The sequence below is a fragment of the Hipposideros armiger genome, unplaced genomic scaffold (genome assembly GCF_001890085.2).
Source record: "Hipposideros armiger isolate ML-2016 unplaced genomic scaffold, ASM189008v1 scaffold_632, whole genome shotgun sequence".
NCBI classification, from domain to species: Eukaryota; Metazoa; Chordata; class Mammalia; order Chiroptera; family Hipposideridae; genus Hipposideros; species Hipposideros armiger.
This window is the reverse complement of record NW_017731982.1, coordinates 728470-755764: the sequence shown is the minus strand read 5'-3', so window position 1 is coordinate 755764 and position 27295 is coordinate 728470. Positions and strand designations below refer to the sequence as shown.

Below are 27295 nucleotides of genomic sequence, written 5' to 3'. Positions count from 1 at the left end.
CTTTTTGCAGGTATCTGCACAGCTCACTCTATTACTTCTTTCAGGCCTTTTCCTAAACGGTATTCTTTCGTTGAGGTTTTTTCCCTGACCACTCTAAAATTGTACCCCTTTTGCCCCCACACTTTTTATTCTTCCAAACTTGCTTTTTTCTCCATAGCACTTTCCAACAACCTTAATACTGTATAATTATTTATGTATTTAGTTTGTTATCATTAGAATGTTCACTCTATGCGGGTCAGAAATTTTTGTTTTATTGTTGGCAACACCTAGAAAGTACCAAATATGCAACTATATAATGAATGGGGAACTAGGAAGAAAGAATGTGGGTAGAGAATCAGATAGGTTTGAGGATCTGGTGGTGGGAAGATGAGTATGTTCTTGTTTGATTTTATAGCAGTTATGAAGTACAGCACTAAATGAGAATGGAGTGGGGTGGAAGGGATGGTTAGAGTTTTTAGGAGAACAGAGAAAGTGTAAAAAATCCTCTTGGAAAGTGGAAACGTGAACTTTCAGGGTGTGATGTATGATTGCTGTAGGGGGTTAAATGCACATTTGTGGTTTTCTGAGATATTAATAAAATGTGTTTCTCACTTAATAGAATTTTAGCAATGTTAAGCAAAAAGGCAGTAAAGGAATGTGACATGTATAAATGTTTCATGTTTTTAGAAGGGTAGAGTTTTTTTATTTAACAGTGATCTTTATAGTATTGTATTTACAATTGATGTAGAATGTACCCTAATGTAAAATAACATTCTTTTTATTTTTAGCCTTACCAATAATTCTCGGATTGTAGGACTCCTGGCTCAGCTGGAGAAGATCAATACTGAATCCACAGAATCAGATACTGCCAGATATGTTACAGCAAAAATTCTTCATCTGGCTCAAAGTCAAGGTAAGCTTTATTATTATTATTATTATTTTTAGCTGAGCCACCCTGCCACCTGTTGGCAGCTCAGTGGCAGCTCAGCTCGGGTGGGACTCAAACCACTGTTGCTCAGAGCTCGCACTCTTGAGCAAGCTCTTAACCAACTGAGCTACTCAGCCGGCCTTTCAAGGTAAGCTTTAATCTCTTGTTTTAGGAATGCTTTTTTAACTTTAAAAGTAGATGCTAAGAATGTTCAAACTTTTGATAGTAGATTGTTCTATAAAAATCTAACTTCCTCAAATAGACTCAAGAAGTAGAAAATGGAATTACTGTGGAAGAAATTGACCTTCAAGGCTTTATTTCTAAAAATTGATTGTGACTTTACTTATGTATGAAATCCCCCCTGCCCCAATTTTCAAACAATACCTAATTACAGTGCTACTTGTTTTAGAATGTTGACAAAAAAATGTCAGGTAGCATATAACATTGGTTATAAGTATGGTCCCCCCACTCTGAAATGCAGGCTCTGTCATTCAATGGCTAGGTGACCTTAGGGAAGTTTGAATCTCTAGGACTTAGCTGCACCATCTCTGAAATAAATATAAGAAAAATGATGTGATTATTATAAGATTTACATGAGAAACATGTAAAAAGAATGTTAAAAATGTTCAGTAAATGACATCTGTTATAGGAAACCAGTGCTACTGAGTGGGTGACAAAACCTTGACAGAGAGTACAAGAGAAGAAAAGTATTGACTTTGCATTTAGGAACATAAATGAAAAATCCCAATTAAAACATTAGTGAATTAAATCTAATTATACGTTTAATTATAATCTTTATGTGCATGTGTCCAGATGAGCCACAGGCATTGAATATCCCTATAAGACTGTTTCACATCTAGAGGAAATTTTTCCTTAGGCAACCCCACAAAGATTCTTAGTCACCTAAGAATACCTGAGCAAGAGCCAGTGAGAGCTTCCTGGATGCCACCAGAACCACAACCCTTTCTAAGGCTTAACCCCCACCCCCTTTCTCAGTGAACCATTTTAGGGTACCCTGCCTTTACCCCAGCCCCCTTAGGCTCCCACTAGCTTCTCCGGGATTGACTGCATTACTGCACTTGACGCCTGGTGGCACCTATCTTTCCACTCTGGATTCAGGGATTTGCAACAACTATCATCACCCTATTGGGTATTTGGGTTGGGGAAGCAAGTGTCCTTGCTCTTTCAGACCTAAAGAGAGTTCGGTATCTCATTTAAGCAATAAAGATTTTGTTTAGACTCTCAGTAAGCAATCCAATAAAAGCTGGCATTAAGAGCATAAAATTTTTTTTTTTCTGGGTTATCTCAACCCTTATCCACCTTGAGGATTTTCTAAAAACAGGTCAAATAAAGTCTTGGCCTGCTACTTAAAGCAAGGAGGCCCAGAATTCTGAGAGAAAACGTACTCAGGTTCACCTGATGCAAAGCGGGGAGCCAGTGGGACACAATGGGCCCTTCCTTGTACCTAGCACTGGGTTTGGGTCCACAGGTGGACTTCTTCAGAATCCTGCTGACTATGCCAACTATATGCCAATATAAGAAACGTTCAAACCTGTAAAGAATTTTTATGAGTTTGAGCCAAAACTGACGACGTGCTGGGGAGCAAGTTCTCAAATGCTCCCCTTTCTTCTCTTGTTAATCAAAGGAGAATTGAGGAGAAGCTCTGGAAACCTTTAAATAATAGAAATAATTTACACATTTTTTTTCTATCTCAGTGATATGAAAAGGATCATTTGGGTGATCTGGTTTCCAGACTCTTGTAGAAGTAGCTCTAAAATAATTTTAATTCAATGAAAACATTTAAAAATGGTGCTAGGTTTCTGTTTTCACCAATTTGATTAAGTGTTTTCTAGTTCTAGTCATAAAGATGATAAAGAGGCCTGCCGTTACCATTCCTATCTCACTTCCAGTTTGGTACCTGTACTATGTAGATGATTTTAAGATTTTAGAAGGACTAACAAGGGTTCACCTAGTCCACGATAGAAGCTGTGATGAACTGCAAGGAAGATCTCGCAAACCGATATCTGGAAGTCCTCAGAGAATAGAATTAGCAGCATCAGAGGGAGGAACACCTAAGAACCAATTTAAAATGTTTACTCCACCAATGGAGACTTGTTGATTCTATATTAACTGTATAATAAAACCATATGTAATATTTTTCTTTCGTGTTTTAGAAGACAATTTTTTCTACTTTTCAGAAAAAACAAGGAAAGAAATGACAGCCAAAGGTTCTACAGGAATGGAAGTTCTGCTGTCAACATTAGAGGTAAATCACTGACAGACTTTATGGACCTATTAATACCAACCAGTACTGAAGAAAAAAAAATATATGAAGTATAAAATTTTTATCCTAGAGGTAAAGCCAATGAATGGAAATTTGTTTTATGTTTTAAATTAACATTTGGAATGGTGGTATAAACATTCTAATATATATTAGGTAAATCTCTAAGTATATTTCCCCATGATTATAATGATAACTGTATTTTAAATCTTAACAGGCCATTCTAATTGGTAATAGAAATTAAAGCACTAGCTTAGGAAATAATCTTTAGCTTAAAATAAATGATTGATATTATAAATTCTCATTTATTATGTTAGATGATATATATTCATGAGATTTAGTTTGCTACATATATTGGTTGAATAACTGTATTGTATTGATAATAATTAAATTTCTATGCCAGTGTAAAAGTTTTGGGTGGAGCAACAAGATATATTCAGAATCAGGATTTTATATTTTATTGAGTGCAATGTTAAGAATAGGGAGTGAATACCATTGTACACCTTAAATTTACACAATATTCTATGCCCAATTATATCTCAGTAGAGCTGGGAAAAAAAGAACAGTGTGAGTTCATGTTTTTTTTTTTTTTTTATAGGAATTACTTCCTATGAAAAATGACATAAAGTTGTTATTTATTCTAAATTGATCTGTCAGTTTAAAGCAATCTCAATAAAAATACCAACAGTTTTGTTTCTATAGTTTAATGGGAAAATAATAAGTGAGATTAGAATGGACATTTCTGAAAAAGAAGAGAAATGAGAAAGGACTAGTCCTTCCAAATATCAGAGAACATTATAAAACTTCAGTAATTCACATAGTTTATAAATTTCTCATAGTAGTAGATATCAATGTACTAGAATAGAAAGTCCAAAATAAATTAATATACTTGTGGGAATTTAGTACTACTTAATTAAAGGTAGCATTTCAGATCAATGCGGGATAGAGCTGGGACAAATTGGTATCCATGCAGAAAAGTATAATGTTGGATGCTTACTTCCTATACCAAAATCAGTTCCATATCAAGCAAATATTTAAACATGGAAAATAAAACCATAATACTAGAGGAAGTAATGAAAGAAAATTTTAAATAATCTTACAACAAGGAAGGCTTTTCTAAGTATGAAAAAACCCTACAGGAATTATAGAAGAAAAGATTGATAAATTCAGTTATATTAACAAAAGTGCATGGAAAAAAACACCATAGACATTTGGCAATCTGAGGAAAAAAATCTCATGTTTTTTTTGTATAATTTTGTTTAAATTCATGTATAATTTCTGTGACATATGAAGAACTTCCACAAATTGGTAAGAAAAATAATCAACTCAATTGAGAAATGTATTAAGGTTATCAACAGACAGTTCCCAGAAAGAAACAAATTGCATTTGAAAACTGAGCATCATTGGGTTTTTTTCCCCCATTTGCTCATGTCACAATTTATTGAGGTCAGCAGGGGTGAGAGGTGAGAGGTGGCAATTGATGTATGGGAGTGTTGCCTGGGTAAAGCCTAGCAATACAGTGCAACTTTCATTCAGGTTCCAATAGCCTGAGCTCAGTCACATGGCACAAAATGTAATTACAGAAGGGCTGGAAAATGTGGTTTGGCTGTGTACCTAGGAGGAATATGAAATCAGTTTGCTGAACACAGAGCAATATTGCTGCCACACTCCACTCTTTAACAAATAAATGTCTGTGCCTGTCATTCTTCCAAATTCCTCCCAAAGAGTCAGTGGTCCGGTTAATACCTCCAATGCTAAGCCAAGGGTCTCTGGTTAACGCACAGTTCTCCACCTGGTCTGGATGGGACTTTTTGGTTCAATCAGTCTGTGAGCTGAAATGGTGAAGCAGAGACAACACTCATTTCCTTCTGGGAAGGGGAAGAATAAGAGTCCCATGCAAGTGTCTGATACACAGCAATTCTGAAATTCCTCTGTGTAATCATTGTAAAATCCTCTACTCTGCGGGTGAGGCAGTTCCTTCAATAGGCAGTGATTCTGCTTTGTTTTTTTCCCCCCCCCATTCAAGCATCACTTTTAATAAGAAAAATGTAACCAAGTACAATGTTTAAACATTTTCTCTTATTAGATTGGTTGCCCAGACTTTGGGAAATAGTTATTCTTCTACATTGCTGGTGGGAGTATAAATTGCTCCAGGAAGATCAATTTAGTAATAGCCATCAAAATAAATACTCATATTCTTTCACCCAGAAGTTCCAGGAGTTTGATCCCATGTAAATATATGTACATAGTTTTTTGTTGCAACTTTTTAATAGCAAAAGATTAAAAAAAAAATCCCATTGGTAAGTGACTGGTTATATAAACAATGGCTTAGTCATATCATGGAATATATCCTGTAGCCCTTAAAAAGAATGAAGAAACTACTTATTGATATGTAAAAATATATTAATGTACAAAATAGTATCTGTAGGGTAGTACCATTTGGTATATTCATATTTGGTAAATGTGTATATACACATATTTATATGGATTTCTTTTATGTGTGCACATTATCTTTGGCTGGAAACATAAGAAACTGATAAAGCAGTTATCTTCTGAGAGGGGAGCTAGGTGACTGAGTAGTCACCATGAACCCATTGTAGGGTCTTTTACATTTTAATTCATTTAATTGTAATATCTAGTAGAAGATGATGAATTCAAATGACAAATTACTTTGTCTTGTCATAATGTTGGTACTAAGAAAGTAATAGCTCAGATTATTTGCAAATGGCAAGAATAAGAGAGTGAAGTGATAAGTGAGAACAGTGGAAACCTGAGCATATTTGTTCTTAGAGAAATTGGAAAGGTCATCTGTAAAAGATAGGTAGTTCCTGACAGGAACAGAAAGAGTTTGGGGATCACAGATTTACAATGGTTTAATAAAGCAAATAAACTATTTATTTCAGAACACGAAAGATCTTCAAACTACACTTAATATCTTAAGCATTCTTGTTGAGCTGGTGTCAGCTGGTAAGTTTTTGTTTCCTTTGGTCTCATTTATGTTTGTAAATAGTGATCAACAATGTGTCATGTGTATTTTATTAGGAATTTTTTGATACTCACATAGAGGGTATTCTGAGTATTGGAATTTGGAAACTGATATGTCACACTCGTTACTTTGTTTTGGTATCTTCCGGTATCCCTCAAGCCCATGTGTTTCAGAGCCTCGAACATAGAAATTTGGCATCACTTGTATTTACCCTCTGTACTATTTTCTAATGGAAATAAATATAACAAAATTTGATTTTGGTGGTATTTGTTTGATTTCAGAAGTCATCACTTTAAGTATTTCTTGAATGCTAACAAGTTGTGATATTTGAGGACTCACTGTTTAAACAAATGAAAACTCTTTCAGGTGGTGGTCGAAGAGCAAGTTTCTTAGTGGCCAAAGGTGGTTCACAGCTACTGTTACAGTTACTTGTGAACGCCAGCAAGGACTCTCCCCCAAACGAGGAGCTAATGGTACACATTCATTCTGTTCTGGCAAAAATTGGACCGAAAGGTAAGGGCTTCGCTTGTGTGATTGTCGAATCTGGAACCATCTTTGGGACATGGATTCTATGTGCCTTGAAACTGGTCAATTTTTTAAATTGAAAATGCTGCTGCTTTTTCTTGGTCTTAGTCATGGAATGACTACAGTTAATTAGTGATGTGAAAGAATTGAGTATCCTAAATTCATGAGAAATTCCATTGCATATGGTGGAAAAAGGAAGAAAAATATGTCAGAATCCCAAGCATGTTTTGGTGTGTGTGTAAGGGATACACATAACATGGGTATTGTTGAGGATAGAAAATGGTAATGAATGGGAATACTTTGAGGAGCCTGGAGGTAAAATGTGTTTGCTTTTCATTAATAGTCATATTTGCACTGCACAGTCTCAATGCCCAAAACACTTGCAATCTAGTTAAGACGACCAAAAGAGATGTCAAAAATTGTAAGACTGATTATTACAATGCAAAATATTGAAAAATACAAATTGAGAAGACACAGACTATGAAACAAAGGAGGAAGCTAATTTAGGTTAGGTTAACAGAAAAAAGGCATCCTTTGAATAGAACTTAAGTTCAGTTTATAGTTGTCTGTCTGCACCACGATTAAAATGGTCCCCTAAATTATTTGAATAGTGATTTTTAAGAGTTCTGCCATTGCCTTGTGACATACATATGGGCTTTAAACTTTGAAGTATTTGGTTAAAATGCTTATTCTAAAAAGTGTGTATGTGTATGTATGTTTATACAGTTTGTATGTTTATATTTCATGCATATCTTTATGTATTATGTAAGTATTTAAGTATTATTTTTAATAAGTGTTGTCTTAAAACATCTCTGAGATAACTTTAATTTTCCAGGTGTCTTAGGGCCTTAAGACTTACATATATATAAAGTTCACTTAAGAAATATGTTGTTAGCTGTCTCTGATTTTTCTAACTCTTATATTTGAGACTTAAGGGCTCCTCTGTGAGATTTTTGCTGAAAATGAAAAATAAAATGAGAAAAATCTTACTTATTGGTGAATATTGTTATATCATACTTCCTCTTCTATTTAGAACCAGATTATCTTTCTTCTGCTTTACATGAAATTATAATAAATTAGGACATTGATGTACTTAATTTATATTTGTATTTTTTTAATGTCCCTTTTAAGTTGTAGCTCATTTATTTTCTTTAATACTTTTAAATTTGTGCTATTTCCTTTATTACTTGTCCTAGTTTTCCATTTTTGTCATTCAAGGACGTTGTGCCGTCATTTCTTGAATGATTTTTCTATCCTTTTTTTTTTTTGTGAGATGAGAATAATTTTCTCTCAGGAGTATTTAATTCTTTTTGACTTGAAATTCTTGTTGTTGATCAAATAACTCTGCTTGCTGGTCCTGCTTACTTTTTTTTGTTTAAACTCTTTTGTTAAGAATTGTTAAATTCTTGTTATCCAGATTGTTTTTAATATTTAATATGTTTGTGAGGATAAAAATCAAGACCTTCTTCTCTTCCTTTTCTATGTTAAGAATTAGATTCCTTTAACTTGGTAAGTTATATAAATGTCTAATCACTACGCTGTACACCTGAAACTAATATAGTATTGAATATTAACCACAATTGAAAAATAAAAACAATTTAAAAAAAGAATTAGATCTCTTTAGAAATTTATTTGGTAATGTTTGCTAGATTATTTTCTACATAAGCTGTTCATTTATTCATTTAAGTCTGAAAAGAATTCTGGTAATATTAAGTAAATAATATTGGTAGTGGACACGTAGATTCTTTACAGTTTTCCTTAACCATGTGATGGTATTCCTTTGAATATGTGCAACCGGATAGACTTACATGTGTAATGGATCAGTTTAAGTCTTCCTTTCATGATGGCCTAAGTGTCGGGCTACCCTAACCTCTATCCCCCTGCCCTATCCTCTGCCTGCCTCTTAGTACTTTTTTTCAAGCCATGTTTCAAAGGTCAAAGTATTTTAGAATCAGACAAGAAATTGATTATAACTTTAGTTATTTCAGGTCAACTTTATATTTGATAATATGAATTCATAATACAGGTTTTTAAAATCTCATTGCTTTATATCTTCATTTCATTCAAAGTTGCCTATGAATAAATGGTTTATTATTTTTTTTAAACAGACAAAAAATTTGGAGTGAAAGCTAGAATTAATGGAACTCTGAATATAACACTGAATTTGGTCAAACAGAATTTGCAGAATCATCGCTTGGTTTTGCCCTGTCTTCAGCTTTTACGAGTATATTCTGCAAACTGTGAGTATTTCAGAGTAGCTTTTAGTTAACTCAGTGTTTTGAAGTTACAGAAAATGAAAATTTAAAAATACCCTAACTCCATAAATGTCTTAAAATTTGTGGACAAGGAAAGAGAATTCTTAATATGGCTCTTTATAACTCCTAACTCCACCGCCACAAAAATGATGTGGGGTAAGAAGGTGAGTTGACAAAATCTTGAGAATTTTCATTAATTCCCGCAGTGTGTAAAGGCCTGTAGTGAGAGGAGAAGTAGGCAGCTGGTGGGAAAGATGTGGAAGAATAGGAGGGTATTGCCAGCTAGAAAAACTGCTGTGCCTGTTTGGATTTTCACAAATGAGATGCAAGTGGAGAAGGAAGGCATGTGGTAGCATAGTCATCTGGAGCTAATTATCTTCAGCATCATCAGTGAAGTAGCAGAACAGGAAATAAGTAGTTTAGGAGCCTGTGAGGAAGCCGGAGACAAGAGGGATCATTGAGAGACAGCATCAGATAAAGTCTCTCTCTCTCTCTGTCTATCTCTCTCTCTGTCTCTCTCTCTCTCTCATTAGGTTCCAACCCCATAAAGTATGGATGTTATTTCTATTCCCTGACTATGGAAGTGGGGTGGTTAACAAAACACCCAAAATTGAAATTGTAGAGTACATGTTACTGCAGAAAATGATTGCAAAATAATGATTATCAAAGTGGTAGAGGTGTGCATGTGCACATATATGTATATGTGTGTGTATAAATTTATATGTGTGTATGTGTGTATCTATACTTTGTCAATATGGCTAAAAGTGTGCTCAGAGGAAAATAGCTTTGAATACTTAAATAATTAACACTTACATAATTAAAAAGAACATAAGGAAATGAATGAATTTCCAAACAAATTAGGAACAGAGCAATAAACATAAGGAAAGAAGAGGGATGAAATAGTAAAGAAAAAAAAAACCCTTACAAAATGAAAAAAAAACCCCAGCTGATCTAACAAAATAAAAAAATTGGATTAAAAAATAAAACATAAACCAGTGAGTATCCCAATTAAGAAAAAAGGAAGGCAGCACAGACAGAAATTTAGAAGGAATAATGGAATAATAAATAGATACAGAGGAAATTGAAATCACCATACAACACTTTAGGAGCTACATTTTTGGTGGCATTTTATTGAATTAACCACTAGACAGCTATTAAATGGTTATACTTTTAAAAATAATGTTTGTTCAGAGTTGAACAGTTTTCTAATTATGTAAGTGTACAAGTCTTGGGTGTGAAACTGAAGCTGTTACCTTTTCCCCTACTACAGTTCCTTGACTTACTTCTCATTACCTGTCACCCAGACCACAGCCTCCTAATGTCTCTTTCCATCTTCCCCAGAGTGTTGTGAGATCTGACCTGTATTTAAAATGTAGATCTGATTTGTTGTTCCTTTTGGGCAATTTCCTATAGATGAATGAATTAACAACTTATAAAGTTTTTCATAATTTACCTTCTTTTCCATACCCATCTTCCCATTGGTATGCTTTAGTCTGATACTGTGTTGAACAACACGTAACTGCTCATACCCATGGTGTTCATTGACTCTGTTGTATTATCCGTGTTTCTGTCTCTAGAGATAGTCCCAGAGTCACGTTTGCCTCTTATTGCAACTCCTATCCTAGCTAACTCCTCCTCATTTGTAAAGACTGAGCCCAGGCATCAATTTCTCCAGAAATCCCCCTGTTTCTCTATGGATTTGGGATTCCTCACTGGTGTAACCTCAAGAGTTTACAACTCTTAAGCTACTTGGAAAGGAATTTAGTTAGTATTGGTTTGTTTACTGTTTCTGTCATTTTCTTCCATACTGTTTTCTCAGGGCAGGCACTGTTTGTTTTTGTCTCAGAACCCCCATGACCTGGTATTTAGTAGAGTTCACTAAATTTATTGAAGAAACAAATAGAGCAACTTAAAAGTATTATTATTTGTTTTTTTAGCTGAGCCATCCTGCTACCTGTTGGCAGCTCAGCTTGGGCTGGACTCGAACCGCTGTTGCTCAGAGCTCAAACTCTTGAGCGAGCTCTTAACCAACTGAGCCACTGGCTGGCCCCCTTAAAAGTATTTTTTTGTAGTAACATTCTGTATATATATATATATATATATATATATCTTCTTTCAGAATTGCCCTGCAACTTCCCATAAAAAAATTAAGCAAAAAGTAACAAGTTTTCAAGTGATTATCTAAAGTGGATTTTATGAGGGACTTAAGTTCCCATGCACTAAACAATTTGTATACATTTTTGGCTATGTATCAACAATTATATACATTTCTACTTAATGAGATTTTTAAGTCATTTCATATCTTTTTCTCCCCCTCCCAGCTGTGAATTCAGTATCCTTAGGGAAAAATGGAGTTGTGGAACTGATGTTTAAAATCATTGGACCATTTAGTAAGAAGAATTCGGGGCTTATGAAGTGAGTAAATGTTTTGAGTATAAATAGAGGTATATGCTTTATTATTCTGGGCCTCATCCTCTTGATCCGTACAGTTAGCACCTGGGTTAAATTGTATTTAGGGTCCATTCTTAGTTCTTAGTGATTTTATTATGATAAAGATTTTCTTTAGTATAAAGTTTAATCTTCAAAGGTATATCAAAATTAGAAAACTTTAATTTTTTGAATATAGTGTTATGGAATTTTAGACATTGAACATTCCTAGATACTATAAGAGGAAAAAAGATTATTTATAGAGTATCATTCATTCAGAAACATTTATTGAGTGCCTACTATATTCCCTACCAATTTTGTAGTCTTTTAACGACGTCTACCTTCATTCTCATAATTATCTGCACATATTTTAAATTTATGCATTTCTTTTTTGCTAAAATGTTGTCATTCATTTTTCTTATTTTGGAAACACTATATAGTGTTTTGTTAGTTTGTTTTTCATTTATAGGTCTTTCAACCTCAGAAAATAAAAGCAGTTTCAAGTTTCTTGGTTATATTTAGTATTTTCTTAAGCCAGATTTGAGGTCATTCTTTAAAAAGTTCTTTTATTATGGAATTTTTCAAATATACATAGAGTTTATATTGTATTAAACTAATTAATTATCTTGACTTAGTTAATATTAACTAATTATATTCAGCAGTTGATAAACATTCTGTCATTTTTCTTTCATTTATTTCCTTTCATGCTTTTGTTTATTTTTGTTGGGGTATTTTTTGTTTGTTTGTTTGTTTGTTTTTGTTGGGGTATTTTTAAGCAAATCTTAGATGTCGTTCATATATGTAAGCAAATCCCAGATATTTTCTGATTTTACTCCTAAATACTTCAGTATATAACTCTACTAAATAGGGACTTAAAAAATAACTATGATACTGTAATCATACTCAGTAAATTTTTGATTCTTTAATACAATCTAAAATCCAGTCTGTGTTCAATTTTCTCTAGTTGTCTCAGAATGCACTTTTACAATTGGTTTGTTTGAGTCAGGATCCAAACAAGGTACATGCATTATTCCTCATTATGTTTAGGAAACTCCAAACCTACACAAAAATAGGAAGAATTAAATAATGAACCCTGATATATCTATCATTTAATTTCAGTGATAATCAACATTCTGATGTTTTTATTTCCTTTCCCTTCCCTGTCCTTTCTTTTTTTCTGGAGTATTTTAAAGCAGATATTAGCCACTGTGTTTGTTCTGTAAGTTCTTTAGTATGATCACCATCAGACACAGAGCTTTTTTCTTTTTGTGTTACCACAATATCGGTTGTTTGCCAACAATATTAATAATTCCTAATATCATCTAATATTTTCTGATTATCTAAGAAATATATTTTTTGCAATTGGCTTGTTCAAATCAGGATCTAAATAAGGTTTATACATTCTATTTGATTTCTATATCTTGTAATCTTTTAAAATCAATTAACAGTCCCCCTATTGTTTTGGTTCTTTTTTTTTTTTTTAATTTGTTGAAAAACCCTGGGTACTGTCTTGTAGAATTGTCCCAACATTCTGGATTAAGATAATTGTATCTTGGGGTCATTTAACATGTAGGTATATCCCTCAAATTCTCTGTAGACTGATAGAGCTAGAGGCTTGATTAGATTTGGATTCTTTTTATTCTAGTCAAAACTATTTCTTTTTTAATTAAAATTTATTGGGGTGACAATGGTTAGTAAAATTACATATGTTTCAAGTGTACTGATCAAAAGTGTTTCATAGGTACTCTGTTTTTGTACCACCTAAGATCACTGAGTTGATATGATCCATCTACTTTATATCTAATAAATTAACAATATTTCATGACATTACCTATATTCGTTTTTTCTTTCGGGGCTGCAAAATCATGACTTTTCTAATTTTCTTGTTTTTTTCTACTTTTATTAACAGTGATTTTTTTTTGTTAATTTTTATATATAAGGAAGAACTTGTCCACATCAAATATTTGGTTGAAATTTACAAACAAATAAGGTTTAGATAATTTTCAGTGTTTTAACCCTTTCTTAATACAGGTCAAATATTTTCGTTTGTACCCTTCTTGAAAGTGGGAGCTTACTTGTACATATAATTATTTGTTAAATATTATTTGGTGGGACGACTTAACACATTTACTTGTGCAAAGATTGTACACAGTCCTAGAGCATCTGATGAAATGTAACAAGACAAAATGATTCTATCACAATTAGTGAAACCAGCTTACAGAATTGGTGTAGTGTAGTGAACGGGCTTTGAAGCAGGCAGAACTGGATTTGCATGTCAGCTCTGTCACTGGCTCATTGATACGAAGTAAGTTTCATAACTTATTATGCCCCAGCTTCCTGGCTGTAAAATGGCAATAATGTTAGTGCCTATATTTATAAGGTTGTTGAGAGGATTTAATGAGATGACTTCCTATAATTAGCACAATTCCTATATTAATGCAATGTAATTAGTTTAGGTAGGTAATGAAGTAATGTGGATGTGAATGAATCCTGGTTAATACTAAAAGTACATTCTTTATTTTTTAAATTATATAGCATTTCCTCCCTTGATCTTTAAATTACCTTATGATTGATCTTTTATCTAATGGTTCTGATCTCCTACTTAAGATCTACATTCTCTATTGTAGCCAAGTTACCAAATCTACTATAAAATGTACCTAGGAGAAACAGAACATTTCACAAGTATCTTTATAATATACAACATGGAATATATCCAGAACCATGTAGAAATTAATGGGTCTAAACTTTTGAGAAAGGAATATTGTTATCTGAATTATCCCTTTATTATTTTCTATTTATAGTTTAAAAAGAAAAAACAAAATTTTAAACTTTATTTTTACTTTAAAAAGAACAAAGCATTTATTGATCAAACATCTGTATCTTGATCTCTTTATCATTTTTAATATTCTTAGGTCCTCCCCCTTGATAAAAAATCTTGACACCTGGAGCATTTGTATCATAGTTCTTCTCCTTAAATCCTGAATTCACTAGAAGAAGATTGAGGCATGTTATTTATGTTTGATGGGTCATGCTTCCCTTTAGGATCTCCTTTCCTTGCCAATTTTAGGTTTTGGATTTAAACAGTGTTTATCCAGAAGGAAGCAACTCTGTAAGTTATTGTAACTGTGTCTTCTTGAGTTACAACGGGTTTGAAGGTTACTATAAGGATTGACACCCCCCTCCCCCAACTTAAAGTAGATGTAACTTCATAAATATCTGGGGCTTACACTTTTCCTCCTTCACTGCTCCTAAATGAAGAAGCCACAGGCTGCTTTCTAAGCCATTGCTGGTTGTATTATTCTGTGTGTGACATACTAAGATTGGAAAAATATATGAGGAAGTATAAAATATTGGTACTGAGATTTTCTAATCAATTAATGTAATGCAAACTATGCATTTCAGAAAATCTATTATAAAATTCACTTGTAACATATTATAAATTCATACTGGCTCAAAAGTGTTGTAGAATTTCAGAAATTTCTTTGTACTGAACTTTTTAAAAATACCATTTGAGTAACATTTTTGTAAAAGTATCAAGACAACTTTGCACCAAACTTCATAATTTTTTTTAATCTAGTGGTCTTTGGAATCAGAAAGAACTGGGCTCATATCCCAATTTTGCCAATGATGAAGAATAAACATCAAGGATTAAAAATAGTCAGAAGCACTTTGATTTGGTTTAAATGTGTTAGAAACAGCTGCCAGCAGGGAGAAAGACTGTTTCTGAAAGTACTACTCTAAATTTTTATAATTATGAATGAAGACTTAGCTGTAGATGGGAAAATCTTGTGAGTCCATTGCAAGTGATTGCATCTAAGTGATTGTATTAATTTCCTAAGGCTGTTGAGACAAAGTGCCTTTTTAAGTATAAGTTTGGTGGTTTAAAAATAACAGAAATTCATTGTCTCAGAGTTCTGGAGGCTTGAAGTCCAAAATCAGCTTGTCAGTTGGGCTAGTGCTCCGTCTAAGCATTGGGAGAGTGCACGGGAGAGTCCTTCCTTGTTTCTCCCAGCTTTTGGTGGATTGCCACTGGCAATCTTCCGTGTTCCTGGGCTTGTAGCTACAACAGTTCAGTCTTCGGCTCCATCATCACATGGTGTTCTCTCCCCATGTGTCTGTCTTTAAATAGTCTTTCCTCTTCTTATAAGGGTGCCAGTCATGATGGATTGAGGGCCACTTACTCTAGCATGACCTCATCTTAACTAATTACATCTGCAACAACACTATTTCCAAATAAGGTCACATCTGAGGCACTGGGGTTAGGAATTCAACATGTCTTTTTGGAGGAGACTGACATTTCTGTTTTCATGATTTTCTTTCTCAACAGAAAAATTCAGTTGCAGTGTCACTTAGTCATTATCTCAAATTGTTAGTTCTCTTATTCATAAAATGTACCAATTCTCTGGACCAGGATTGTAAGAATTAAACTGGAAAACACATTTTGGAGGCACCTATAACAATTTCTGGCATTTATCAGGTCTTGCTGAACAAGTCTTTTTCATAATTTGCCGTTTTGCTTGAAAGACCCATTTAGTCCTTTGTTTAATTTTGATCAATTTAAAAGCCATATATATAATTTTATGTACATTTTATTGCACAGTTATAATTATGGAATGTTTCTTACTGATCATTAAGTGTTATGGAAACTTAGTGTATAATTTTATAATTTTTATTCACTTTTAACTTACCATTACCATAACTTCACATTGTTTTGAAAGCGTTTACAGGCATCAATTTATAATATTTTTTTAAAGCATACACTTTTGTTAATTTACAAATGTTATCATAAATAATGGTTTATAGGATTGCTTTATTTGTCAAAAAACCAAAGTATAATTGTTAACAACTTGCTCTAGAGCAGCGGTTTTCAACCTTCTAATGCCGCGACCACTTAATACAGTTCCTCATGTTGTGGTGACCCCCAACCATAAAATTATTTTTGTTGCTACTCTATAACTGTAATTTTGCTACTGTTATGAATCGTAATGTAAATATCTTTTTGTTTTCCGATGGTCTTAGGCAACCCCTGTGAAAGGGTTGTTCGACCCCCAAAGGGGTCGTGACCCACAGGTTGAGAATCGCTGCTCTGGAGGGTAGCAACAATGAGCATTTATTATAAATGAGCACATGCTCAGTGCCTCGTCCTGGATTATTGTTTCAGGTTTAACAATGAACCAATATCTATCTTAAATCTTCTAATCAATTATGTCCTTTACCTTGCCTACATCTGGTAATACTGTGTCTCCTTTACCACTAATATGTGCAGCTTTTACTTTGTATTTGATTTGGATTTTTTGAGTGTTTTTTTTTCACAGATGTGTATATTTTATTGCATTATCTAGGTTGTAAAATTATCTGTGGAAAAATTTGTTTTCTACTTTTATACCCATGAAGAACCTGCTACTGTGGGTATCTAGTAGGCATTCAACAAATGCTTAATGATGAGTGAAATGCTTAAGTTTGACAATATACATATTTTTATGCAAATTAATTATCGTTGCAATCTTACTAAGAGGTACTATAATATGTAGCCTTACGTTTTTGAAGTACTGAAAGTAAGTGCCATTTCTTCAGTAACTCTGTTTTTAAAAAATTAACTGAATTACAGGTTTTCCATAGTGATGTTATATGTTTTTAAAGGTGATCAATAGCAGTTGATTTCAGTGTGTGTAATATGTTCAAAGAAAATATAAGTAACTTCAATTTTTTAGGCTATTCTTTTGACCTCTAATGGGCAGTAAGAGTTTTTGAGATATTAATTAGGTTCATTATTCTCATTGGTGGCTTACAACTGAAAAATGTGAAGGGCTCCTACTTCTTCTCCCCAAACCTCCAAGTTGCAAAATATTTTACATTTATTATCACCTCAAATATTAGGATCACTACTTGATAGAGCTAAAATACTTAGATAGCTATCTAAATAGCTATCTAAAATAGTCAGATAGCTACAAATATCTATAGGATTTTGTAGTTATGAACTTAATTTGTGTTAAAACTTGGTTTTGTTTTAATTTCTTTGTGAGTCAGCGTCTGTGATTCTCAGTGTTCCTATGTGAACTCTGTCAGGGTCAGGTACAATTACAATAATTGATTTTATTCCTTTGATATAAAGACTTAGATATTGTTAACTTTCTTCCTTAAAATTTTTTTTGATGCTTTTCTGTTGATATTTCAGTCTTCCTCATATTTGAATTTAACCTGAAAGGACAGATGCATATAGAGAAACACCATATGTAATTGACTATGACAAGAATGACTTTTGGAATAGATAATTACTTATCTGAAAAGATTGTATGAATTTACTATTGTAGATTAATTTTACTAGTTTTGTTGTTGTTTGTGTTTTCTCATGTTGACAGGGTTGCTTTAGACACTCTTGCTGCATTGCTAAAATCAAGTAAGTTTTTAAATACTAGAAATACTAGATTACTAATTTTGAGTGTTTATAGTGTTAAACTGGAAATGTAGATTTAGTCTACAGTTATAAAGCTGGTTTGTAATAATTTAATGTCATAGTTGATTTTATCTTCTAGTACAGTTGATTGATGTCATTACTAATGTCGTTTATGCTTATTGAGCTATAATTTATTCAAGTATGTTGACTTTGTTTTTCTAAGTTGTTACTGTAAACATAAAGCCCTGTTGAGGAAAGTAATATGTAAATATTATTTAAGTATACTTTTTAAAAATGTGATGCTAACATTGTATTGAGAATGTTTGCTGTGAAGACTATGTTTCTCTACATAACACATGATTAATTTAGAGCCCTTTTATTAGAAATTTTATTTCTACCATAAATTCAAATTTATAACATTATAATGGCATCTAATGTAAATTGATAGTTTACTAAATTTACTGACTAAAGCACTATTTATCTTCAGACTTGAAGCATAGAGTAAATATGTCTTATTATGATATATTGCGTTTGAAGAGTATCAACATTGTGTTTTTTTCTCTTCGAGATACTCAGTATCTCTGTTTTAAATAACAATTGTAATTAGCACCCCCACTTCCACTGTTTGATTATTTGATTAACATCTTATTTAACCACATTTAGTCCTAAAGATCTGTATTGATGGCTTTCAATGTTATTTTCGCCACAAATTATCAAGGATGAGACCAACTTGCTCTTAAGTTTGAATGACCAGAATTGTTTATTTGAATAGTAGCAAATGACTAATTGGTATATCTTATATTTGGTAAAATAATGATTTACTAAATTTAAGAATCACCTGGTATATTAGTATTATATACCAGAGTATATAAAATTCAGCAATCAGTTTGATCTTTGAAATGAAATGTGTGGTACTCAGATTAGCCATGTAGTTTTGTTTTTATATATGATGTGATAAACTTTAGACCAAGATCAGAGTACTTGGGTTAACTTCAAAAGATATTTGTAGCACTGCTTTGCTATGCTCTTTGTGGTTCAAATTGTTTAAAGATTAATTTTAAATTAATATGGGCATATGTTTTTGATTTGGAGTAGATTAAATAGTTGTTCAAACTCAACTTTTATTAGAGCTATCTAATTTTCAGAATCACTGATAACAAAGTCGTTAATTTTAAGCCAGTAAAAACTAAAACCCACTTAAGTTTCAACTATTTTGTAGAAATCAGTTGTCCTAAGATGACTGAGATCTGCCGTCTTCAGTTTTAAATAGTAATCTTTCTTTTACTCCCTCCCTTCTTCTCCTTCAAAGGAAGATGGTGGGCAAACGTATCTTTTTATTCCATCTGGTGAAAAAGTAACTGACAAGTAGAATGACTCTTGTTTATATTTAGTATTGTTTTCATATGGCACATGGCACTAAATAGGATAAATATTTAATGATGCAAAATAATATTAAGTGGCACACTGCATATTTTTAAATGCACTATAGCATTTTGGAGCATTCTCATTCATTGATTTTTTTTTTTGGGTGGGGACAGTAATTTACTTTAAAAGGATAATAAAACTACTGTAATAAACCTGAGAGAGTGTAAAGCAAAGAATGTATACACACAGTACAGGAAGGCAGGCAGCTTAGCTGCCATTGCTGGAATATAGATTAGATCTGCAGTGTAAAGGGAAACCTAGGTTGTATTTTAACTAGACAGGGAAGAAGAGACATAGGCTGATTGTGAGTTAGGTGTCCTGAACACAGGAATAAAACCCCCGACTAAACTATTTTTTTTATTTAATTTTAATTTTATTTTATTTTAGCTGATCCATCCTGCCACCTGTTGGCAGCTCAACTCGGGCCGGGAATCGAACCGGCAACCCTGTTGCTCAGAGCTCGCACTCTTGAGCGAGCTTTTAGCCAACTGAGCCACTCAGCTGGCCCTAGACAGAACTGTTTTAGTTGTGCCCAGTTGCAGATTGCATATAGCTCTGTTCACTTTTCTTAAGGGTAATTCAGCACCTGTATTTGAGTTACCAGCAAGTTTTTATTTGATCTTTTTTTTTTCTTTTGATCTTTAATAAAGAATTTAAAAAGTTTCCTGAATACCACTTAGGCTATTGAGAATTCCAGTGGAAACATAGTTTGTAACAGGAGTTACAATGATCATAAGTTTTAAGAAACTCATATTTACAGCTAGTAAGCTAAAGGTTTATATATTCCAGCTGGTGTGAACCAAGTGTGTATATTCATTTAAAATACATGAAACTATTGTTAGTCAAAGCTATTGAACTGTTGTTATAAATAGCCATAGCCTTAGTAAAAGTAGCTCTCCTAGACACAGAAGTTTTAAAGCTTTCACATAAGAACTCCACACCCCTTCCCCACCCTGAGAGGCTCTTCAAACTCTCTAATGTCAGAACATAATTTCTGAGAGGAATTAATAAGGTTGTTGATTTCAATGTCTTCATGTTTTAGGTATGAGCACATTTGGAAACTGTAGTAATTCTTTAAGGCAACTAAAAGCAACGGAGCTGTTCTGTTGCGTTATCTTAGTGTCCATGCCATGAGGTAGGGATCATTTTATAGGTAAGCTTTGATTAGGAAGAGATACTCCCTTGTAACTGAACAACCTCAGATGGATTGACATTCTACTTTATCTTAATTGGCCCACCCCATGTGGTGCTGGGTGGCTCAGGATGTTGCTGTGATATGATTCCCTTGCTGCCATCTTAGTTACATTAACCAAATGTATCCGTTTGGTTAATAATCTTAACTATTAACATTTAAAAAATAATAAAATACGTCAGATTTGCAGATTTATTTCAGTTAATTCTATCCCAATAAATAACTGACCATTTACAAAAAGAACCTTTAGTGTAGTTTTCATTACATTAAAATATTAATGACCAGAAAGTACCATCTTCTAATTACATAATGTTCCTTACATTTTATTTATTAAAAAGTTATACAAGTATTTTCAATGTAGCATTGTTGTGCATGAATAGTCACATAATTGTGGGGGTAATTAAAGCAATTATTTTCAATGGAAACAGTTTGTAACAAGTTACAATAATGTTATTGACGTTTAACAAAATCATATTCACAGCTAGTAAATTAAGGGGTTATATATTTCATTTGGTGTAATCAAAGTCAGTATATTTATAAGTTTTAAAATACATGAAACTTCTTTTAGTATTAACATTTAAAAATATGTAGCCCTAATTTCATTAAACATAATTTTGTTGTTTATTAACCACAAAACAATGTATGGGCAGGTTTCTGGAAAATATTATAATTTGCCATCTGGAGCTTATATTTATTTTGTCAGAAAAAATATTTAACTATGTGGTTGTTATATATTTTTGGAAACAAAGAATAATAATTCATTACAGTGTTGTGGCTAAAATTTTAATTTGATCTATTCTACCACTTTTTCCTGTCATTTAAAAAATATTCTTTCTCAATTTTCTTTTGTTAAAGAAACAAATGCCAGGAGAGCTGTAGACAGAGGATATGTCCAAGTTCTTTTAACAATTTATGTAGATTGGCACCGCCATGATAATCGGCATAGAAACATGCTCATTCGGAAAGGAATTTTACAGAGTTTAAAAAGTGTTACCAACATCAAGTTGGGAAGAAAAGCATTCATTGATGCCAATGGAATGAAAATTCTCTATAACACTTCGCAAGTGAGTTCTTTATTTTCTTCCTGTTATTGTGATTATGTATTAATAATATGATTTGGTTCTTAGGAAAACTTAATATTTCTAAAAATACTCAAAATATATTTAAAAATATATTTTAAAAAATTGAAAACCAAAAGACATAATTATTTCTCACATGTGACTGCAAAATGAGTGGAGAAAGTGCTGCGTGCGTATATATTTCTGCAGTGTGAGATTTTTTTCCCCATAGGTAAAAGGAAGATAAATCCATCCACTGGGCAGGAAGGGATTCCATATAGTCATATTTTCTAGGATGTGCTGTATGTACTTTAGTTGCACATGTTCCCCTCATAAGGTATTTATGGACCCTTTGCAATTGGTAAGGTAGCTCTGTTTATGAGTGTTCTCAGTGTCTTCCTTTTGCATGGAGCATTTTTAAACAGAAGGTATGAAAGTTGAAACCTGAAGTTAGTTAGGGATTCTTCTTCTGCCAGCCATCGCAAGCATAAACATTCTTGACAGTATCTTTAGCAAGGTTTGTTCTAGCATCTGTAGAAGACTGTCAGCTCTGGGGAATAGGGTTGTTGCAATGCAACCCTTTGTTTTTAGAAGACTATAATTATTAGAAAGAAAGCTGTCTTCTTGAAAATTCCAGCCAGTTATCTCAGATGTGCCCTCTTGGTCTTGCCTATAACATACGGTCCCTTTCTACACGAGTGCAAAGATACAGAAACACACATTTTATGTTTACCCTTAGCTTTTTTCCCTAGATCAATCATATACATTTGTTTTTACTATTCCTAATATAGGCAGTGGTGGACATTTGATATATGAGGAAGAGTGGGGTGACTTTGGTTATACCACAACATTTCTAAGCTTCAATTTCTCATGTTTTGACAGGTCAGATGTGAAGATTTATATTAAAAATTTTACAGGGTATTAAAGTGCCGTCTAAATGTCAATTGTCAATAATAATAATAATAGTAATAATAGTGTTATATGATATAGTTTCAAACCCTTACAAATTAGCCTCTCTTAAGATTAGGTACAAGGACAGCAAATTAGACTCTTAAAACTTACAACTGTGATATTCAGGCTATTCTTTATAAGTTGAACAGCCAACTAATTAGAGGTGTAATTATTGCATGATAACAGATAAAATTCTGAGAAAGGGTCAACCAAATGTACATTCCTTTTTATTTCTTATACCTTCCTTACTTAAATTTTTTTCTTCTCTTAAATTTTGTGTGTTAGGCTTGCTAAATGCCCCCAAGTCATTCATAGATCTTAGTTAGTACTTTGATGACTTTTGCTACTAAAGATTGTACTGATTTCTGATTAATGAAAATATTTAAGAAATAGTACTAATAATTTGCCACATGAAGATCTTAAAAAGAGAAACTTCTGAATAATCAAAACTATTTTATAATTATATTAAAGTACTATTTTTTGTGATACTTGTCTCTTGGAAATTATTAATGTATTACTTTATTAATGTATTAATGTATTACTTTATTAATGTATTAATGTATTATGAAGTAATATAAAATTGGTTCAATTATTCAGCAAAGGCACATTATTTATTTATTTTTCTTTTCTTAAAAAACAGGAATGTTTGGCTGTCAGGACCCTTGATCCTCTTGTCAACACCTCCAGTCTGATAATGAGGAAGTGTTTCCCTAAAAACCGCCTGCCACTCCCAACGATTAAAAGTTCTTTCCATTTCCAGTTGCCAGTTATTCCTGTGACTGGACCTGTGGCTCAACTCTACAGCTTACCCCCTGAAGGTAGGACCACATGCTACTGCCAGCTTTCAGTGGTTCTTAGAATTGGGTGACAGTTAACTTTTCTTTTGTGTCCAACTTCTCATCAAAAGAAGGCATTAACATAATAAACTTTCACATTGTATTTTAGTTAATAAATATTTCTTTAAATACAAGAAATTGAGGTCTAGTAATTAAGGGAAGTGGTGTGGGATGTTACGTATATGTAAATGTGAACTGTGAAAATTTTTAGCATCACATAGGAACGTCCTTTGACATTTATATAAAATTTCCAAGTATAATATAAAAATTAAGTGTTTAGGTAATTATATTTGGGCTTACATTTGTAGGTGTTTCATTAACTTCATTTTTTAAAAGTTAAAAATACCTAATTACCAAAAATGTTATGGTTTATGCTTAACATAAAATTATCAGAAGTTTGCTGTTTGCCATTTTCTGTATAATACTGTAGGTACATACATAGTAAAAGAAGTAAGAGTTTAAACTTCTTAATGTGGGGAAAAAGTAGAATGTTTTTGATAAGATCTAACAAAATGGAAAAGAAAAAGCAGTCCAGGCTATTAATAGAATTTCTATTTTTTTATCAGTTGATAAGTTTTTTGAAAAAACAATTGAAGTTCCTTTATTTATATTTAAAAGCAATTATTTGAAATAAGTGATTTTTCAAGTATTATCGTTAGTTTTATTATCCTTGATACAGATTTATCAGTGGTAATATCATAGAGTATACTTTTATGATTTTATTTTAAAATAGTTAATTATTAAAGTATAAGTTTTGTCTACACAAAATATCAAAATTGAATATTCAGAAACTTCCTTTAAAAGGTTTAAAAGCCTAAGACAAAGCCTGGAACTTGAGTAAGATAGCTAAGTAAAAACAGTGATTTTATTTCTTCTTCCTATTCCATTTAAAATACCAAAAGACTTTAAAAATAGGGGAAAATCTGTACTGAATCTGAAAACTAGGTAAAAGGAGCATTCTCATGAAACAAACATAGAATATGCAACAAACATAATAGAGATATGAATACTCATAGATTAAAGAAGTGTATCAACTCTCTACTCACCCTAATAGGAAATGCAGTATCTCCAGCTTCAAGTTGAGATACCCATAGCACCTAATTTAGAGGGACAGTCAAGGAGCAATTGGATCCCTTACTCTCCTGTATCTCATTGTAGGATTATGGGGGTTTATGTAGTGGTTCTAACTGGTAGAAAGCTGGTGAAACTTTTCTATGATATAGCAGGTAGTGATACTGGGGGAAATATATGATATACCTCATAGTGTTCCTTAAACAGTGTCTAGAATAATCACATGGATAGAGAAAGCTGACTTCTAGTGTAGTGAATTCACCAAACATGGGAAAAAAATGAGAGATGATGTTTTTCTGAGGCCTCCTTTTCTGACTCATCTCAGACTGATAGGTCACGGAACTAGAAGTGGAGATTTATACTGACTGACAAGCCTTCATGATTAAGATGTAAGAGGAGGGTTCTGATAGCAGCTACATACACTCAAGGGAAACACCGTTTTGCTGTTTTGTTATTTTATCATATATCAGGCTTCATTACATTTATCAACATTTTCATTACTTTTTTACCTTCTTCAGCTACTTCCATGAAGATAGGCTGTTTTTTTTCTTCTTCATTTTATCCTCAGCATCCATTAGATTGCATGAGCTATAAGTACTATGCAGTTAACATGTGTTGATGAATGAGTTGAGCTGGCCTTAAGACTTATTTTCTTGACTATTAAATGCCAAAAGATAGTTAGCATCTACAAAGCTTGAAGGAAGAGTTTTGACTCAAGATTTCTGAACCTTTATTAGTTGCTCTCCATATATGAAGGTGGCGTGTTCTAGTTGTATAAGGGTATGGAAGTATATTATTTAGGTACCCTTCCTGAAGTAATTACATGAAATATTCCAGTCAGGCCAGTGATCAATTAAGATGGCAAGAATGCAGAAAGACATGGTAGCAGAGTAATTGTATTAAACATTACAAATTGTTCATTACGTAGTACTAAACAGATCCTTAGACTTAAATTCCTATCCATAGGAATCCATGGATAGACTTCAGAGACTATGAACACTTCAACATTCTATATAAAACTATTGATAAAAATTTTTCTTGGAAAAATTCTTGAAAGGGTCCATTCATCACTGCTATAGAAAAGCAAGGAAATTTTAAAATACACAGAATTTCAGAGTGCTAAATACAAAGCAAGACCCAGCAAATTGGTTTCAGTAAAAAGATATCTAAATGGATAAAATACCCCTATTGAAAAGAAAGACTTTCGGATTGAGTTAAAAAAACAAAATATAAGTAGCTGACATATACTGGAGACTCTTAAAGCAGCAAGATGGAAAACTTGAAAATAAACAGATCTGCAAATGTGTATCTGTTTTTATCAGCTAGGAAGAGGTGAGAAAGACAGTATTACTACCATACAAAATATAAATACAGAGCAAAATGTTTAAAACAAGACAGCAAAGATTACTTTATACAAGGTAGATAATAGCAAATGTGCCAAATACTAGAGCAAAGGTAGATAAAGCTATAATGATTTGAATAATAAAGAGAAATTGATAGAAACACAGTGTTAATGGGTGATTTTTATATACTTCTAAGTTCTTGGCAAATTAAATAGAAGAGGTTCAACCAGTCTAAGTGGATGCTAAAGATAGTTCCTGTTAATACATTTGAAAATATGATTGAAATAGATAACATTTTAGGAAAATATGAGTAACTAAATATAAATAGTAGAAAATCTGCAGTTGAATATTCAGTTAAGTTATTGTCAATGAAGACACCAAACGCTGATGACTTTAAAGATAAATTCTTTCAACTTTAAAGAAATTTTCCTATGCTTTATTTTCCAGAGCATAGAATAAAAAAAAAAAAAAGGAAAGTTTAAAAGCCAGCCTGATGCAGAAATAAAAGCCTGGTAGAATAACCTGAAACAACCTACAGATCATTGTCATTCATGAAAATAAACATAAAAATTCTAAAATAATAGCAAATTGAATTGAACAGCTTTTACATGTATAGGACACCTTGACAAAGTAAGGATTATTTTTAAGAAAGTAAGTTCATTGTAATAATAAGATTTTAATTAATAAAATTTATCAATAGGTCAAAGGAAGAAAACTAATGATTATCAATGATAATCTCAGTAAATGCCATGAAGAGATTTAATAAAAATCATTACATATTATTTCCAGGTAAAATTTCTTTAGGAATCTAGGAATATTTCCACACAAGCTGAGTATTATCTAATTCGGATCAATAGCCAACATCACACATAATGAAATGTTAAATGATGCTTCTCTCAACCATTATTAATATAGTTTTGAAAGCTCTAGACAAATCAGTAAGGCAGGGAAAGGAAAGGTCTTAACATTAAGAGTGAGATAAAGTTGGTCAGTGTCTATGGAGGATGTTACTATCTATGTAAAAAATCCAAGTAAATCAATTATAAAATGTGTGTTAGGTAAATAAAAATTTAACTTACAAGATAAATGAATAAAATCTAGTAGCTTTCTAAGTGTGGTGTGTGTGTTTGTTTTATGTATGTATCAACAAAAGTCAGTTAGAAAACATAAAGAGAAAGTAAATCACATTTACAGGAGCAATAGCAACAACAAAATAAACCCCTTGGAATGTACTTTCTAAAACCTTACAAAAAAGTGTTGACTCATTTCTTTTGTTATATCATTCAGACATAGTTATCTAACTAGTTTCCTATTGATAGGCATTTAAGGTTTTTTTCTATATTTTTTGTTTTTTTTTTATAAATGAACCAAGGACATTTTGAAAACTTAACAAGGAATGATTTTTTTAAAAATTATTTTTTATTATGAAATACACATTTTTTAGAATTAGTTTCAGCTGTACAACACAGTGCAATAGTTATACTTTTTACCCCTTGAAGTGACAACCCCCCTCCCCCAATCCGCCACCCCATTTCCCCCCAATATCATACATATCTATTACAAATCCCTTGACTCCACTCCCACACTATACTCCACGTCCCATGACTATATATATACACATATATATACACACACACACACACA

At 32.5% G+C, this 27295-nt stretch overlaps 1 protein-coding gene across 1 annotated transcript in view; it reads left to right on the top strand.

The window, feature by feature from the left end:
• Positions 1-27295, top strand: part of AGTPBP1 (ATP/GTP binding carboxypeptidase 1) — a 151127-nt gene that overhangs the window by 41314 nt on the left and 82518 nt on the right. The window contains exons 3-11 of the mRNA XM_019625497.1: positions 768-892; positions 3106-3173; positions 6092-6155; positions 6541-6687; positions 8808-8939; positions 11276-11369; positions 17741-17778; positions 21248-21456; positions 23042-23219. Of these exons, the coding sequence (XP_019481042.1) occupies positions 768-892; positions 3106-3173; positions 6092-6155; positions 6541-6687; positions 8808-8939; positions 11276-11369; positions 17741-17778; positions 21248-21456; positions 23042-23219 (1055 nt within the window). The remainder of the gene's footprint in view (positions 1-767; positions 893-3105; positions 3174-6091; positions 6156-6540; positions 6688-8807; positions 8940-11275; positions 11370-17740; positions 17779-21247; positions 21457-23041; positions 23220-27295) is intronic.